At 36.1% G+C, this 19,625-nt stretch overlaps 3 protein-coding genes and 1 pseudogene across 3 annotated transcripts; 1 reads left to right on the forward strand and 3 right to left on the reverse strand.

The window, feature by feature from the left end:
• The first annotated feature begins 7,040 nt into the window (after window positions 1-7,040).
• On the forward strand, window positions 7,041-8,973 carry LOC142538880 (serine/threonine-protein phosphatase 7 long form homolog). The gene is made up of 3 exons (XM_075644178.1): window positions 7,041-7,782; window positions 7,864-7,951; window positions 8,023-8,973. Exons 1-3 carry the CDS (start codon window positions 7,685-7,687, stop codon window positions 8,365-8,367), a joined length of 531 nt encoding a protein of 176 aa, XP_075500293.1. The 5' UTR covers window positions 7,041-7,684; the 3' UTR covers window positions 8,368-8,973.
• A 1,477-nt stretch (window positions 8,974-10,450) lies between these two features.
• Window positions 10,451-11,552, reverse strand: LOC142539657 (karrikin insensitive 2 receptor IA). Its single transcript, XM_075645253.1, has 2 exons — window positions 11,154-11,552; window positions 10,451-11,056 (listed from the first exon to the last, which is right to left on the reverse strand). The coding sequence occupies exons 1-2, from the start codon at window positions 11,519-11,521 to the stop codon at window positions 10,609-10,611; spliced, it is 816 nt and encodes a 271-aa protein (XP_075501368.1). The 5' UTR covers window positions 11,522-11,552; the 3' UTR covers window positions 10,451-10,608.
• Window positions 11,553-14,903: 3,351 nt separating this feature from the next.
• Window positions 14,904-16,024, reverse strand: LOC142538328 (protein argonaute 2-like). Its single transcript, XM_075643674.1, has 2 exons — window positions 15,804-16,024; window positions 14,904-15,609 (listed from the first exon to the last, which is right to left on the reverse strand). Exons 1-2 carry the CDS (start codon window positions 16,022-16,024, stop codon window positions 15,129-15,131), a joined length of 702 nt encoding a protein of 233 aa, XP_075499789.1. The 3' UTR covers window positions 14,904-15,128.
• Window positions 16,025-16,817: 793 nt separating this feature from the next.
• LOC142538329 (protein argonaute 2-like) lies at window positions 16,818-17,602 on the reverse strand (annotated as a pseudogene).
• Window positions 17,603-19,625: the final 2,023 nt, after the last annotated feature.

Raw genomic sequence — 19,625 nt, forward strand, 5'->3', positions numbered from 1 at the left:
ATGTGATTATACGCTGTGCTCTGAATAGTTAGAGACCAAACAAAGCAAATAAATAGCCAACTTGGCCCACTGGGCTGAATTGGTTAAATTAGCCAAAATGGGCCAAATTGGCAATTGGCCCAAATTGGCTAGGGGGGCAATTGTTGTGCCTAAAAAATAGTTAAAAAAGCCCAACAGAAAAAGCCCAACAGATGAAGCCCAATGTAGTTGCAGTTAGCCCAGCAGAAGAACGTTGCTGCTAGTTACGGCCAGTACACAAGGTGGAAGATTGTGGAAGATCGTGGGGTGATCGTGGAGAGGAGAAACCGATGTGTGGAACGTGACAAAAGGGAGGGAAGGGAATCAGATAAAGCTCTCGACAAATCAACACAAAAAATCCATAGCAAACTCTCTGCAGAATTTCTCTCATTTGTCTGATGTTTATTTCCATTTCCAGCAATCTTTTTCTATAGACTCTAGTATGTCCATCAACATTTTATGTAAAAACTTTGTTTGAATTTATAACAGCATAATGAATGTTGATGTTGTTTATGGATTTCCCTTTTAATTTCATTATACTCCTCATTCTGTGTTCATATTTTTGGAGCCATTTCGATGGAATTAGAACGAACGATCGAATCGAGAGTCGCAACGTTTGATAAAGAAGTCAGGTTATTCTACAATTTTGACACTAACACATGCCTGGCACGCCCGCAATTTTTGTGACAAACAGTAATATTGAAATAATTCGACATGATCACATGCCCACCATGATATACTTCAAGTGTAGAGAAGAATAGACACAAACCCAGCAAGGATCCATGAATGACAAGAAACCTTGCTAGCTTTATCTGGAATCTCATCCCGCTATTAATGCAGGATTGGCTGGCCGCTGCCTACTTTTTCTTTTCTTTATCTTTCAATAAAATAAACTAATCAATTTATCTAATTACTCGATGAAATAACCAAAATAAAAAAAAAAATCTTTTTGAGTGAGGTTTTTAATGTCGGATCACTTATGTATGTATATCAAATATTCACAAATTCAATTGGAAAGGATTGTGTCATGTTTAGTATTAAATCAATTATTGGTGAATTCGAAATTTCGAAGGATTGTAAAGTAAAAGTTTAAAATGCTTCGTAAATAGTGATTTTGTATTTATATTGTATACTATACTTTTTATATTTATAATTTAATTGTGAAAATCACAACATTATTTTTTTTAAAAAAAATAAGTCTCTTGTAAAATGATATATAATTTGAGTGATACACTGTTCAAATCCCAACTGATAAAGAATAATATCTAAATCGAACTTCATGGGTAGTGCTTTTTGAGTTTGATTTCTTCTCAAGTTATTCCAGCTTGAACTCTAACCTTGTTCAGGAATACCAGTGAATCCAAAATACCCCCTGCTTTACTCTAGAATGTAAGATATGATTATGTGAACATGGTTTGATATACTTTACTAGTTGATCTTCTGGAATAGAAGTGTATACACCGGAGCGATTCGATTTTCGGGTTTTCCGATGTTTACTTTCACCTCTACCAAGAATGGCTGAAGCGAAATATATCACATATTTGGACAGCCCACAATAATTGATAACAGCTGATTTTGAACTGAATGAATAATGGCACGAAAACATTAGGCCCCATTGTCAAGTGGGGCGACAAGGGCGGGACTACAGCCCACACTACTGGTATAAAGTATATAAATATTTATTAAAACAATTATTTATTTTAGTTATCTTATAAATATATATATACACTCACATATATATGGAAGATAACTACAATCTAACACTAATATTTATTAGAAATCTCATACCAATTGAACAAAGAAATCATCATTGATTCAAACTCAGTCAACAGACGAGTACAACAACTGAGAGAAAAGAAAATATCCTAACTCAAAAGAAGAAGCCACGGTAACTACCAAGCTCCTATTTATATGTGCAAGTGTTGTTTTGTACATACTAAAAACGTGTTTCTTTCCTCTAACACTTTTAATACTCCCCCTCAAGATTGAGTGTGAATGTTGTGAACACTCATCTTGGTAAGCAGCATGCAAAATCGAGATGGCAATAGGGACTTGGTGAACAAATCTGCAAGCTGAAGATGGGAGGAGACATGCAAGACTTTGATGAGACCACGCTGCAACTTCTCTCTAACAATATGACAATCAATCTCTATGTGCTTCGTACGCTCATGAAACACTGGATTAGAAGCAATGTGTATGGCTGATTGGTTATCACAGAACAACACCGCAGGTTCATTGTACGGGATGCATAAATCTTTAAGTAATGCAAGCATCCAAATGACCTCACATGTAGCACTAGCCATTGATCTGTACTCTGCTTCAGCAGATGACCTAGAAACCGTGTGTTGTTTCTTAGATTTCCATGAAACCAAAGACACTCCAATGAGAACACAAAAGCCAGAAACAGAACGACGCGTATCTGGACATGTTGCCCAATCTGAATCCGAAAAAAAACTGAGTTTTAGATGTGATGAAGAGTTATAGAACATACCCTGTCCAACAGTGCCCTTCACATACTTAAGGACAGAATACATGGCTTGTAAATGTGGTTCTCTTGGGCAGGCAACAAATTGGCTCAATCTGTTCACCGAATAAGCTAGATCTGGCCTAGTGATGGTGAGATACAATAGCCTTCCTACCAATCTTCGATACAACGAAGGGTCAGTCAACAATTCACCATCTTCACTACTCAACTTTAGGTTAGCATCCAAAGGAGTTGAGCGTGGTTTGCAACCCAGCAATCATGTTTCTGTAAGAAGTTGCAGAGCATAATGACGCTGGCATATTGATATCCCAGTCGAAGACCTTGCAACTTCAATACCAAGAAAGTACTTCAAGTCTCCAAGGTCTTTTAGCTTGAAACAGCTGTCCAAAAACACTTTCAAATCCATGGCCTCCTTTTCGTCATTGGTGGCCAACACAATATCATCTACATATACTAACAATGCCAAGAATATATGACCACGAGTGCGAACAAACAAGGAACTATCAGCGTGTGACTGAACAAACCCAATCTGAATTAATGTTGAGAAAAATTTGGCAAACCACTGCCTTGAAGCTTGTTTAAGGCCATAGATAGACTTGTGTAGTTTACACACTGCATTGCTAGGAAGAGTCTCCCCCTTTCGGTGATAACCAGGAGGCAGAGACATATAAACTTCCTCAGAAAGGTCGCCATGTAAAAAAACATTATTAACATCAAGTTGAGTTAAAAACCAGCCCCGAAGTGAAGCCAAAGCCAATAAAACTCGAACGGTAACAAATTTTGCAACCGGAGAAAATGTTTCAAGATAATCAATTCCCTCTTGTTGCGTGTATCCTTTAGCAACGAGACGAGCTTTGTATCTTTCTAGACTACCGTTAGCATGGAATTTTGCTTTATAAACCCAACGACATCCAACAGCAGTCTTCCCAGGAGGAAGGGAAACAATAGACCAAGTCTCATTCCCCTCTAAAGCTTCAAGTTCAGTGGCCATGGCTTGACACCATTCAGGCTTATCAACAGCTTGAGAAAAGGACTGAGGTTCAATGACAGACGAAACATTGTGGATGAAAGTGGAATAAGTTTTGGAGAGGCGAGTACCACCAAGAACAACCGATAGGGGATGAGCAGTGGAGGATATGTGAGAAGAACTAGTAGTATAGCAATGGTAATCACGTAAATGAGGAGGTTTATGGACAACTCTATGTGACCGAGATGAATAGGCAGGTGCTGGAGTTGTTTCGCTAACAACAGATTTTTGTGTGGGAAGGATACTATCAGAAAAAACATCCTGATGTGTAAAATGAGATGGTTGATCCATGAAAGGAAAGATGGTTTCATGAAAAACCACATCCCTGCTTATGTACACCTCGTTAGTAAGGACATTAAGAAGTTTATAAGCTTTGTAACCACTTGGATATCCCAGAAATACAGATTTGATGGCACGAGGGAAGAATTTTGTGCGATGAATCAATAGGGTAGAGCCATAGCACAAGCAACCAAAAACTCTCAAATGACTATACAAAGGTTTCTTATGAAAAATAAGTTCAAAGGGAGTTTTATTTGAAAGTAAAGAGGACGGTGTGCGATTGATGAGGTAAACTGACGTAAGCACACAGTCGCTCCAATAGGGCAATGGAATGTTGGATTGAAACATCAAAGATCTTGCCACATTCAAGATGTGTTGATATTTTCTTTCCACAACAGAATTTTGTTGTGGCCGTTCAACACAAGAATGGTAAGGAATGATTCCCTCGGATTTATAAAAGTCAGAAAAATTAAGTTCAGGAGCATTGTCTGATCGAACAGATCGAATCTTATGTCCAAATTGAGTCTGCACCATCTTGCAGAAGGTCGGAAAGACAGTCAAAACATCTGATTTAGACTTTAACAAATAGAGCCATGTAAACCGAGTGTGATCATCAACTATGGTAAAGAAATACTTGTATCCTTCAATGCTCAAAGGGGAAAAAAGACCCCAAACATCAATGTGGAGTAACTGAAAAGGAGCATTACACAGTGTATTTTGTGAAATAAAAGGTAATCGTTTTTGTTTGGATAGAGGACAAATTGAGCAATGCATTACATCATCGTGTCCTGAAGAACAAATTCCAAAATCATTATTCAAAAAAGACAGCTTAGGAAAAGAAGGATGACCCATTCTATAATGCCACAATTTCAGTTTGGAAAATGAAACATTACAAACTGTTGGAGAAGGCGGACAGGAATGACGCAGAACATATAAGTTTCCCATTCTGCTACCCATCCCAATCATTTTCTTGGTGGTAAGTTCCTGAATAAAACATGAATCAGAAAAGAAACAAACTGAACAAGGAATCTTACTAGTTAGTGAGCTGATAGAAAGCAGATTGAAAGTAAATTGGGGTACGAACAACACATCATCCAAACATAAATCAGGAGACACCTGCACAAAGCCAACATGTGTAGCCCAAACCACAGAGTTATCAGGTAAAGTAACCTGTGAAGAGCATAACTTGCTGGAAGATAAAAGGTCCAAGGAGCAACAAATGTGATGAGTTGCCCCTGTGTCTAATATCCAACTTGAATTAAGAGAAGGATTAGGACCAAAAGATAAGGAGGATAAGGAATATGTACCACTAAAGCAAGAAGCAGAAGGTTCAAGCTGTTGCGTGGCCAGTGTGTTGGAATGACCAAGCTGAAGCTGTGAACTCAAGAAGGTAATGAGTTGTCTACATTGATCAGAACTTAGATAACCTGCTGCTGAGTTTGCTGAGTTGATTGAGGGAGCAGGGGAGGTGGCTGTCTGATTGAAGTGTATATGTCGACCACTATTCCATTGTTGTTGTTTATACCTCGGATGCCCAACCGGATATCCATGAACTTTGTAACATTTTTCAATGGTATGGCCTTTAAGATGACAGTGGGAACAAGTCGGTTTATCACCAGTACTCTCCTTAGTGTACTGATTCTCTTTGCCAGATTGATTCCCTTTCGCATTCTCTTTACTGTATTGATTCCCCTTTGCCACAGCCACCACAAAGGGTTGTTGAGGGAAAGAATCCTGATCAGTAGATAGGTTCACAGAAGAGCTTACAATGTCTTTATGTATGGACCGCTGCCTTTCTTCTTGAACCACCAACGAGAAGATTTTAGAAATCACAGGGATTGGATCCATCATCAATATTTGAGCACGGATCTGTGTATAAGATTCGTTCAGTCCCATCAAAAACTGCATCACACACTCTTGGTTCTGATAATTGACCCAATCTTTCATTGATCCGCAATTACACACAGATACAGGTTGAAAGTCCTTCAATTCATCCCAGAGAGTCCGCAATTTGGTGTAATATGCATTAACATCCATGGATCCTTGATGTAAAGCGGTCAGCAGCTTCTTGATTTGGAAAATTCTCGGAGCATTACTCTGATGAAACCGATCTCTTAAATCAATCCAAATTTCAGAAGCCGTAGATATATACATCAAGCTATCTGCTATTTCGCGACTGACAGAGTTCAGAATCCACGAAATTACCATGCTATTACAGCGATTCCAAGCTCCATATAGCAAATCATCCAGTGTAGGGCGCAAACAAGTGTTATCAACAAAGATAAGCTTATTTTTAGCTGTTAACGCCATCAACATAGCTCGACTCCAAGTATTGTAATTAGTACCTGTGAGTGGATGCGAAACTAACATCAATCCGGGATGATCTCCATTCTGAAGGTAAAACGGACTGGCTGAATCTTCAGAAACCGCTCGGCCACTTGAATTATTCACAGCTTGAGAAGAAGTCGAAGCTTGATTTCCCTTGGCCATGGAAGATCAGAACGGAAGCTCGGTGAATTATTTGCTCTGATACCATATTAGAAATCTCATACCAATTGAACAAAGAAATCATCATTGATTCAAACTCAGTCAACAGACGAGTACAACAATTGAGAGAAAAGAAAATATCCTAACTCAAAAGAAGAAGCCACGGTAACTACCAAGCTCCTATTTATATGTGCAAGTGTTGTTTTGTACATACTAAAAACGTGTTTCTTTCCTCTAACACTTTTAATAATATTTTTTTAAAATAAAATATTTACTTACTCCAAAAATTAATTTTTAACTAAATAAACTATTATATAAACAAGCAATTCATGTTGAGCTAGTTTATTTTGATTTACCCTACGTTTCCCAATTATAATCACCAGAATTTATATAATTTAGCGTATTTATTTTAGTTGAATTGACTCGATAGTCATGATCTTAGAACAGATTATAGAAATTTAATCAATTGCTTGAAGTGTTACTAAACTTTAAAGTACTTCTTTAAACACAAAAGAAACAAAACACGGGTTTTTTTTAAAACTAATTTAAATTTTAATTTTTTTTCAAAAATAATTTAAATTTACAAGCGACGCATATGTTTTCAAATGTTTCTTCCTCAACCGTTGATGATATTGTCAAAGTGAGGAGGTCAGACAATTTGATTTGGAAGTTATTTACTGATAATTACGTACACAATCGTGTCATTGCATATTTAAATCATATGGGTTTTTATGGAGTTTTAGAATGTGGTTCACAAGTTCATGATAATAATCTGATTACTGCTCTTGTTGAACGTTGGCGACGTGAAAACACAAGTTTCATTTTACATGTAGTGAAGCAACAATCACGTTAGAAGATGTTTGGATAATTTGGGGTCTACCAATTGATGGTGAAGCAGTAACAGGAGTAGATGTGTCAAATAAAGTTGAGGAATAGCAACACATATGTTTGGATATGTTGGGATTTTTGCCAGCCTCAAAATATTTGAAAGGTGGTCATCTGTCTATGACTGCACTATATGATCATTGTATGTCTAACATTGTTACTGATGATACTTCAGAAGTAGATGTTGTGAAATTTACACGTTGTATAGCGTTAATGATTATTGGAGGAATAATGTTACCTGACTATCAAGGAGGGTCTGCTAGACTAATATTTTTGCAACTGCTACGAGATATTGATACCGTGAAGTCGTATAGTTGGGGTAGTGCAGTTTTAGCATTTCTATACCGTGAGTTGTATAACGCGTCACGTATAGAGAAGACAACAATTGCTGGACCTTTATATATCCTGCAGGTATCGTTAATGTAATGTGATTATTTAACACAATTTTTATCTTAATTTTGTTTAACTATTTTTATTATTATAAGCAGATATGAGCATGGGGCATGATTAAATGTGTTAACCCCGACCGATATGGGTTAACATTAGGTGTACCTCCCGTTGATCCAGATGATTTTATTCCAATTTCTCCATATGGTGCACGGTAATTTGTAAAAAATTATTTTGTTTATAGCATATATATCTTGTATAATTTTTTGATATGTAACATTTTTTTTTATTGTAGGTGGAAGATTGGATTTAGTTACACACATTCGCCAATACATGCTGTAAAAATTATAAGGGATTCTCTAGATCGTATGAACAATAACGAGGTATTATGTAATTTTAATATTTTTGTTTTGAATATATGAATTTGTAATTTGAACATTATAATTTTTTACAGTTTAATTGGGTCGTTTACCAAAAAAATGACATAGATGTGATGACGATTACCGATTCATACGACAACAAAATATGGCGATGTGTTTGTCCCCTTATATGCTTCGACATCGTGGAGATGCATCGTCCTAATCGGGTGATGCGACAATTTCGAAGACGTCAATCAATTCCAGAGTCTGCCGTGGACAATGATGATATGCATAATATCACCAGAATAGGACATCGTAACACCGATTGGAGAGATTATCATAGACATTCAATTGGATTGTGGAATAATATGCTGAGATATGTTGCTAAAGGAGTGCAACACGGGCGATCGATGCAAACAGACGAAGACTACTTCCAATGATATAATCGAATAACTGTGCGCACCATATCACCTGCAGTTACTATTGTTGGTTTTCAACCACTTCCGTACAACACTTTTGTCGGACAACTTAATGTTCAACAAAATTTCAGTACTCCTTCTCCTTTCTCGCATCAGTCATCATTCGGGCGGGAAAGTGACATGGTTAGGCAACCAAGTGGTTTCGCAAGAAACTCTACTATTATTCCGTCAACTGAATTGAATGTTGCAGGAACCTCAACTTCTCAACCTGGTTTTTTTAGTGATTTTGTTGACTTTCGTTCGTTTGGTCAGCCGGATTTTCAGACTCCTTATTGGTCGAACACACAAAGTTTTACGAATTTGCTTAATGTTGGTCCTCAGCATCTTGTGCATGACACTCGACCACAAAGGAATGTTATTTCACCTATCACTTTTCCAGGTTACTCGAACGAGGAAAATCCTGAGGATGTAAGATTGCGTAGAGGGACGAGGAGACTGGAATCCACCTGATTGTGGTACCTGGAGCCATTTGTATCATTATAATTATGACGATGATTCTTCTGGTTAATTGCAACTACATAATTTTCGTTATTGTATCGTTTGCTTTGTTGAATTGTCTAAATTGTCTTATTTATGCTATATAGTGATCGTAAACGAAACATGTCAAAAAAAGCGAAATATCATATCAATTTTTTCATAAGTGCCGATTAAAAACAAACGTACATAAATTAAACAAACACGTCCAACATAATGTTTTCACAATTACACGTCTAAATACCAGATAATTACAAGTTTATATGAAGAATGGGGAAGAATGAGATAAGGGAGAGGATGGAGGTTATATGTGTACGAGGGATCTGCAATTAGCGACGAATTTTTATAAACCGTCGCTAATAGCGACGGTTTTTTTACAAACCGTCGCTATTAAGCGCTCGAGCGGTATTTTTTCACCGTTCGAGCGCAACTAGTTCTGGAGGATTTCCCAGAGAGTTCCGCGCCCGAGCGGTATTTTTTCACCGCTCGTGCGCGGATTCTTCTGGAGAACGCGGTCCGCTTGGGAAATTCACCAGAACATACCGCGCCCGAGCGGTGAAATAATACCTATCGGGCTCGCATTTGCGACGGTTTATTGTAAAACCTATCAGGCTCGCAAATGGCGACGGTATTTGTAAAACCGTCGCAAAAAAGCGACAGAGTTTCAAAAACCGTCGCGAATTCCATATCTGCAGAACACTCCGCGCACGCGCGGTGAAAAAATACCGCTCGGGCGCGGTTACAGCGGGAGAAATTGTCCAAAATTAATAATGAGTTCCACAAACCAATTAAATCTTATGAGCAATTGAACAAAAGTAATAAAAAAAGGACAAAAAGACATTAGTAGTCATTAAACATATCAAATGGAATGATATATTCAACAGATCCATTACCGAGAACCACATGACCACCAAAATATAAGCGTATATCGATGTTAGACATTTTTCCAATGAAAATCTGAGAGGAAATTGATCAACCAAAAAATCTGAGAGGAAAATGAAGAGGAAAGTGATCAACCATCCGTCGAATATATGATCTATATATTGAAATCGATTTTCATTGTATAATTGAACCACGTGAACTTCTGAAAAGATAGTACAAAACAAAGAAAATGAATGGAAAAAAACAAAAGTCATGGTCAAAAGAAATTACGGAACGAAGAAAAGGAGTGGACCCAAAAAAACCAAAAAAAAAAAGGCCGTGCTTCGTAAGCACGGACGCTGCACGCGTGGAGCAGCGTTCGCGCTTACGAAGCGCGGACGCTCCAACGTGGAGCATGCTCCGTGCTTTGTAAGCACGGACGCTGCTCCACGCGTGCAGCATCCGTGCTTACAAAGCACGATTTGCCGTAAATTTGCAAACCTTTTTTTTTTACATTATTTTTGAAAAAAAAATTAAAATAAAATTAATTTTAAAAAAAACCCAACAAAACACCCATTGTGCATATAGATCAATAATTTCGAATTATTGGATTTCAAAATAGACTAAAATTACGTTAATTTCAAATTCATTATATATCAAATTACTATTTTTCATAATTTTATTATTAAAATAATTTTCAAATCAAATATTTATATTCAAACGCAATATTATTATTGTTCTAAAATATGATTCATACAGTCAAACTCGACAAATAAACATAAACTAAATAGTTAACACCGAATAATGACATTATCACGATACCTAAGCACAATCGAACATTTTCATCACCATTGTTTTTCCGTTGAATCATTCGTCAACGATATCCCGCGTAATATGTCGCAGCAGCACCGGGATGGTGATCTCCGGCAAGCTGAGCTGCGGCAGGTGGCCCTCGGTTGACATCACTTCCACGATGGATTTCCCGCCGAGATTCTGGTGTAGATATTCCGCCACGGCCACCGGCACGGCCAGATCCTTGGAGCTCTGAAGGATGTGACACGGGACAGTAACGCGCGACAGGAAGTGCCTCAGATCAAACGTGAAAATGGTTCGAAACACACTGAGTGCGATGTCGGGTCGCATGTTGAATAACGTCCGGCTGAACTCCTGCACCGCCACCGAATCCATGTCTCCACCCACCACCAGCGGGGCGAAACCTGATATCCAGGATTTGTAGTTTGCTTCCATTGCGTTGCACAGTTGGTCGATTTCTTCTTTCTCGAATCCTCCGTAGTAATCGTCCGAGTTTATAAACCTGCTCAAATGGTGTTTAGTGAATTCAGCTCTGCGAAATTCCATTCGTTGTCCCATTATCCAAAATAAAAATTAAAAAAAGACAGGAAAGATTTTACCTCGGAGAAGCTGAAATCAAGATTATCTTGTGGAACAGATCAGGGCGGAAGATGGATGCGATAACTCCAGTCATGGAGGACAAAGAATGGCCCACATAAATACATCTCTCGACACGAAACTCCTCAAGAATCGCAAGCAAATCATACGCATACCCTTCAAGAGTCGCGTATCTCTCGAAATCGAAATAGTCCGGATTCGTCGGCCCGGCGCCCATGTTATCATACACTATGACTCTGTAATTGTCGACAAGGTGAGGCACCAAATGCTTCCACACAGATTGATCGGTACCGAAGCCATGACCGAGGACGACGGTCTGCTGGCCGGAGCCTAGAACCTGTACGTTGTGGGTTTCTTCGACTGTGCCCATGTTTGAGGAGTTGGGTTTAATCTACAGTTTGCATTTAAGGAATTGGGATTTATGGGCTGATAATTTTTGACTTTTTGTATGTGGTGGCCATCACATGACCTGGCATAAAGCGACTTGTGTGGGGTCGATGTCGGCCAAGTGTGTGTATACATTATACTGTCTCTGTTACCGTGTGGACATTACTCTCACTTCATTTCAACGAATAACATCTTGTCAAACATACAATTTCAAAAAAAAAAAAGTAGGTCATATATATGCATGAACAAATCTTTTCCATCTATCCTATCATAGGGGCAATGCATACATGAGTAAGATGAAATAAACCGTCTGTGTTAATGAAAAAAGGTTGAAAAAGAAAGGTTGATAATTGATCAGGGTTATGCTAGCATGAACAAACTGTTTCTGGCAAAAAAACGTACGTGGATGAGATGTTACTCTTTCGTTGTGAAATTATTTTCTTATTCAAGTATAATAAATATATCGTTCTTGTATTTTTTTTTTATAATCTCGTCAATAAATCAAGTTCCGTGTTTTAGAATATGGATTGTATCGTCCTAGTGCATTCAAGAAGAGGTGCACAATTTTTTAGTGCATCCTGCTGCTGAATTAATTCAGTTCAATTAAATCTCGTTGGATTTATCAACCTTGCTGCTGGCGGTCAATTAGTCATATAATACAAAACTACTTATTTATAGAATGACAAAATGATTAAAATAAAATTTAAATAATTAAATTAATTGTTAGTTATAGGTTAAGTGGAATTGATTCAAACTAGTAAAAGATGTACACGTGTTGTATTTGTTATTATTATTTATTAATTTGATCAAATAATACGAGACAATTAACATGAAATTATTTTCAATTTAGAAGAATCGTTCGATTTTAAAAAAAAACTATTTAGACTTTTTTCTGCGTAAAATCTGGAGTGACTTGAGGAGATTTTTAGTAGGACAAGAATGATAATTACGAAATTAAATATTTTAATGTCCTCTAAAATAGTTACTTTAAAATTCTCAGAATTAACAATATTGCATAGATAATGAGATTTTGTCGTTAAATGTAATGCGTTCACAAGGTCCTTGAGCTGTAGTATAGTATAACGTAGAAATACATATGATATGATTGATCCATCTTCTTATTTTTTGGAAAATAAATATTGCATGTAATCTTCTAAAATAGCGTGCTTTCCCAAGGCAACATAGCATTCAATAGAATTTTATTTAACAGACAAGGTTTTGTTTTCATAATCATATTAGGTCCAACTTAATTTAAAATCGAATCAGAACGAATCTATTACCGGGATAAGCCTATCGTTATCCATCTTTTTATCCATAATAAAATTCGAATCCGGGATGTTATTTAAATTATTACACGTGGGCGCACGTTCTTCACTTCTTTGTTTGGACAACAAATTTAGTACTTCTGGAGATGATAAAATATCCTGCATCTAGAAGTGGGTACACTTGCAATTGGAAACAAGATATTTAATAAATGTCAATCATCTGCCACCCAAAAATAAAAATATATAGAAATTTTTCCCTAAACAACATCATCTTAGGATCTTTCGGGCAAGAAAATATCTTTAATAAAGTAGTTCATTTTTAATATATTTAATATGTTGGATAATACTCTTTTGTATATTGAGCGTTGTTCATCATGAAATTAATCTTCGTGGTATGAAAGGACAAGCCGACACAATAGGCATTGCGATGCGTTCAACCCTTGCTCCAGAGATGAAGTAAAGTCCGCTATGCCAGTTTCATGATGTTGTTGAAAATGAGATATTCGTACAACATATTAATATCATTGCGTAAACCGACTATCTCAAAAAATGTATGGCCATGTCCACAAGTGCTGAGAATTGAGATGTCACGATTCAAACACAATTTTTGGTGCCTGTGTCCCGTCTTTCCAATAAACTATGTAATTTTTCCATTCCCAACATGCAATCAAAGATGCACAATATGCTAGGAAAGTCGTGCCTCTCATCATGCGTTTGAGAAAGAAGTTAACATCATCAACATTTGATCTTTTCATGTATCAATCATCAAATAGTTCAACCATGTACCCGTAGTAAATGAAAAACATTTGATGATAATTGATTCACTCATACTCGTCAAGATAATCAGTAGGAATTTTGTAATCCAATTGACGAATAACCATGCATTTCTGTAAATAGGTGTATAATGATGGTTAAATTTTGGATCAAGATCTTCTACTGTGGGAAACCCATAGAGGGTACTATGTACTATTAAAAAAAATTATTTTTTTAAAAAATTGATATTTTTATAATTTAATTATTTCAAAATCAAAATTATATTTTTATATTAAAATATGTGATTAATAATATAATTTAAAGTTTACAATTTTATTTTTGGTTACAAATATATATTGTGGGAGTGAAATGATTTATCTCTTATTATTTGTTCTTTAATAATTTTTTTAACTCTTTTTTAAAAAAATGTTAATAAAAATTTATTTTTTTTGTTACAAATATGTGATTCTGAACGAACAAGAAAAAACGATGCTACATTCAATTTTTTTAAATATTATAGTTCTTTAAAAAAAAACTATTTTCTCATTTTTTTTATCTTGATAATTTTTTATTTAGAAATTAAAATTTTATCAATCACATATTTGTAATAAAAATAATAATCTTGTTGGCTTTTTATATTCTAATTATTTTGAAAAACTATTTTCTCTTTTTTTCATTGTTAATTTTTCTCATTTCTTTTTTAAGTTTTGAATACAAAAAATATTTTTTTCTTTCTCAGAGATTTAAGAAATAATCCAATTTAAAAAAAATGTAAAAAAATTTAAAAAAGACTAAACGTTTGAACAAGAAAAATTATACAAGATGATTTTCTTTTTACATCGTGTCAATTTTTTGGTATTATTTTTAATTGTTCGATAGGTCCAACCTTTTTATATTTTTTGTACATTTTTTTAATTGGATTATTTCTTATATCCCTAAATATATATATATATCCGATGAAGAAAAATAAATTTCCCCACAGTAGATGATCTTGATCCTTAAATTTTGGCATTTGAGCGCATTTCGAAAATTTGAAATCCGATGAAGAAAAATGGCTTAAAATTGTACGTATATCCACCGTTACAATTTGATACATAATGTGGGTTTTAATATTGATAAAAAAATATATTGATAAATACCTCATTTTTTAAAATATATATCTATCTTTGTTCCAGGCTTGGCTCTGTTCTAAATTCTCTGGTCTTCACAATAATCCTCGATTCAACAATAAATCAAGATTTATGAAACATAAATGCCTGCCATCCTAGGAAAGAAAACGAGACTAATTCACAATGTTTCTTTTTTTTTATTTGACACAAACAAATCACACATAGATAAACCCAAGAACACAATAGTCCACACCCGAAAACAACACAAAAACACCATTCCACAAGGGGGGAAAAAGCTCCACCCCACACACGAAGACAGCACATACCACACACAAGCGGGAAAAAACCAGGGGATGCTTGATGTCTAAAATCTCAGTGTAACTGCTTTGAGAAATGATAAACAAGACCCCCATTTAGATTCGTGCACAAACTGTCACCAAATGAATAGCAGAAGGGGTGCTACTCAAACAAAGAACATGATGTTCTCCAATTCAGGGTGCAGACTGTGGAGTCTCTTTTCACACCAGGCAGTAGACAATGAAGTCGAGCTTATTGCATGAGAGGATGACGTTGGGGAACAAGATTGAGACTCCATCGCTGCATCTTGGAACAAATGCCCCCGGTACGCGACAAGATCGGCATAGTAGATTGGCGGCACAAGTGACACCGGCATTGTGCATCGAGCAAAGGCATAGCACATATCGTATTTGAGTTTCTGCAACTGATCAGACGAAAAGAAATTCTCATCCAGAAGCACGTTGTAGTGAGTTGGCTTGCTTGTACCCAAACCTCCATAGTGGCTGCAGAGATAGAAGTCAAAGTGGAAAGAATGAACGATTACCTTGTCCACCACAGTTCCTGGAGGCACATTGCCGGTTTGCCCGACGTCATATCTGCTCTCACCAAAAAGACGAGTCTTGTGGCGCTTTTGAGCAACGATAAGTGTGATTCACATCAGCTCCTATAAACGTCACATGGTCTAACCCACAAAATGGGGAAGCTTTGCCATAGTTGCTGCCCTCAAGTTTAGCATTGATCTTGAGACAAAAATTTTGCTAGGTAATGGCCCTATCCCTTATTGGCATGGGAGGACAAGCAACATTGTGTCAAGACACCAATTTTAGTTTCAGAAACATACTCGAGAAACCTGTATCGAGGATCCTTCTTAGCCATCACAAAAACAATTATTTGTAAATTTTCTTTGCTCTTACTTCTAGCTCTATCCACGACATCTTTCAGGAGACTCTCAAGACTTTCAACTAAAGAAAATATACGCATAGATGCCATATGGGAAACAAGAGGATCGTCCATGCGGATACTTGGTTTTCCACAGTGCCACTTCAGATTGCCAATGAACATTTCCTTCTGCAGCTTATAATATCGTTCACCATCAGTAAATCTATCAAAGCCCTGTGCACAACAGATTTTCCACCACTAGACATCTATCACGAGTAAGATTCCACTGACAGGTAGAAACAGGTAACTTTAGAAATAACTAGGTCGAAAATTCCAGATCCCACACAGTTTTTTCCGAGGAATAACCATTCTCCTCCACGGGCAAACAACAAATGCAGTCTCTCAGGCAATTCAAAGATTAAATATTCGAATATCCCAAAAGAATTTGAAAACAAAATTTCGAAAAGGCCGCAGTTTTAACTGCCATTTTGTTCAATTTCTGGTAGTTCAAAAACTAACTAGTGGTTCCTATTTTTGTCATTTCTAAACTTATTTCTAATAATTTAATAGTAATTAGTACATGAACGATATTTTTAGGATAATTCGAAAGGCAGATAGATATTCATAAACAATAGCATTGTCATCGTACACATATACTGCATGTTAATTCATTCATTTTTTGCCTAAAATTGTTCGTATGTAAGAAGAAGTTGTAATCCAAAGATCTATCTATTGATGAACTCATTATATACATAAAGACAACATATAGCAATACCAATTTGATGCGCTGACGTGATAATTATAAATATTTACATATGCATATACAAATTTATCAGATTATTATGAAATGAAGACGAAATACAAAATTTTAGACCGCAAGAAAACTAACAACTGTAGAGAGATTTTGCATGCAAACAACAAAGATCTCAATACAAGGAAAACTATCACATACCAGCAAGGTCCATGATTACCTTGCAACATTTCATTGATGGCCCTTCTTCTGTCGCCAGGCTTTAAAATATTTGGCATTCAGGTGGTCCAAATCCTCCCTGGGGTACCTCTGACCCTCAACCAAGACACATAATTCCACAGGAACATCGTCTGCTGATTAGTTGCTTCTCCCACAAGGAATATTTAAGTTCTCAATATTTCTTCCCAACTTTTCCAGAAAAAAAATAGGCAACAAGGCTCGTTTTTTAAGGAGGATTTTTACCTTCACGATCAACAAGATCAAACCAACTATGGCAAGTATCCTTTTCTGCCAGACCTACAATGAGATACTTCTGTTTACAGGGGCGGTGTGTTATTCATGCTCTCCACCCTTTGAGAGCTTTGATGGTCGACTGTCTATATCTTTTGATGTCATATATTGATTTAATTTGTGGAACGTTTTCCATTAGGAAATCTGTGACTGACATTGGCTCACGAAATGCTAACACAGAGTAGTCCAAACACGAAGAAACACCTTGTGAATTAAGTTTCGAAAAAAACCTCTATAAGCTGCGAGACTCCATTACCAAAGTCATCATCTCTCATGTATTCCGAGGAGTAAAAGTTATCCCCCAACACAAACTCGCTGCCTACAAGGATTTTCTTTCATTACCAAGTCCATCCCTTGCAATATATCACGAGGAATATAGGAGAGTTCCTCACTTTGCATAGCTTCAACTCCTTCACAAATCTGATCTTAAACAAATAAGAACGCCCCTTGACATTTTCCCCTTCAGAAAGTTCCACCGCGCGAGGCCCTACCGTGGCCATCGCACTAAATATGATAATCAAGTTTTTTTAAGCAAAATAAATTATCTTTTCTTTATATTATATTATACTTAATAGATGAACTTAGATTAACTATTTTTTTTAATATCTTTGGTGTAACATTATTTAAATATAGAAAATAACCCTATCATATTATTAAAATAGAAAATTTTAATCCGTGGAGGCGGCGGCGCCACGGCCAGGTTGAGGTTGGAGGTGGCAGTGTGTGCCATACCCTTGCTGTTTGTAATCTTCCAGGTCCTTGTACTGTGTGTAAGGACTTGTTTCCACGGGTAACCCTTGTACATTTCCCTTTCTTCTCACTATCTTGTTTCTTCTCCATAATTCTTCTGGTCTTTTTGTGAGATTGTGGGTCGAATTTATTTATAAGGGTTTCTTTTTTTCACCGAATAAAATTAAAAAAATCTAACAACGATGTGTTTTTGTGAAGGTGACACGAGTCCTGGAGCTGTCTGTTCTTTGCGTGAGGTGTCTATTTCTGAGTGACCCAAGGCTATGTGTATGTAAAGCCAATCAATTTTGAATCTTTCCATATTGCTTTCTTCTAACATTTTAACTAAACAGTAGATAGGGTTGGCCTGGTCTACGATTTACTTCTGGCCCAATTTATGGAAAATCCCCCTTCTGATTCTTGTACTGTGGTTGTGGGCTTATCCAATTTGCTATCAGACTCGCATAGTACTCCAGGATTGATTTTTGAACGTGGAATTTAAAATTTAAAGAAATATAATTCCTTCGGAGAACAATCATATACATTTTTATCCAATATTATGTATGGTCACCTCAACTCTTGAGATGTTTACCCAAGCATGCAGTGCATCATATTACCATTTTTATGTTTTTTCAAGCAAATGAAACATGCGTCTACATTTGTATATGTATTTTTTACACTTTAATTATTGTTAAATGCATAAAAATAATTAAATTTAAACCAAATTAAGACAACCATTGATTCCTTTTAAATTAATTGAAATAGTTAACAACATATAGTATTCATATGTTTACTTAACAACTAGCTCCACATGCTTGTTCTGGTTTTGTGCTGACGTGGATAATAAAGTGTGTTACACGTATTCATCTGTTTACTTACCACCGTAGCAAAACTGATCATTTCAAACTTATTATTGCTTTTATATATATATAAAAAGTATTATAAGTTCCACATACATTTAGTATTCAGTTACGTGTGGCAATTATGTGTATTTAAATGGTTAGTTAAGCGATGTTAAGACTTTTTACACCCACCAAATGATCCAATAACCCTAACTTTGATTTCTTGTAATGATTTCATCTCACCAAGCGATGACACATACACCACGCTTCGCTCTAGAACCCATAATTGTCGTGCCCAATTTAGTCCGCAACTCATGCTCCGCCACTTTAGGATGACTAAAATAGAGTCTCAAGATTTTGGAAAATGAAATGTTACATCACTAAATAAATCAAATTGATTTGACAACGAACACACATGTGGATTCTTTTTGAAGTTACGAGGACAGGTGATTCCATGTTGCAACCAAGTAAGACGAGTCAACGGTCTCCGAGGATTTTTGGTGATGTTTGATTTTTGGATGGAAAGATATTGTTTTTTCTTGTGTGCAGGGGCTAACAACAAAACATGTTTTACAATGAGAAATGTTTAATCATACTAGTAACGAAATCGATACATGAAACACGATTTCATTTCGGTTACCAATATTTTTTGATTTCACATTTCATAGGATAAAGATCGTAGTTGGATGAATATATTTCAAATGCATTTCAGTTGTTTGGATAATGTATATATTAAACCATAGTTCAATGTATATTTTAAATATAAAATCACTCTCGTTAAGGCTTTCCAACGATCCTTATTTGAATTACTTGTGAACTTACTTAACTTGTTTACTGTATATGGAAGATCTGAACGGGTACAGTTAGTCAATAATATTAGACTACCTATTATCCTTGCATATTCAAGTTGTGAGATGGGTTCTCCTCGATTCTTTGCTAAATAAACGCCTAA

This window comes from Primulina tabacum, chromosome 3 (assembly GCF_025594145.1).
Source record: "Primulina tabacum isolate GXHZ01 chromosome 3, ASM2559414v2, whole genome shotgun sequence".
In the NCBI taxonomy this organism is placed as follows: domain Eukaryota; kingdom Viridiplantae; phylum Streptophyta; class Magnoliopsida; order Lamiales; family Gesneriaceae; genus Primulina; species Primulina tabacum.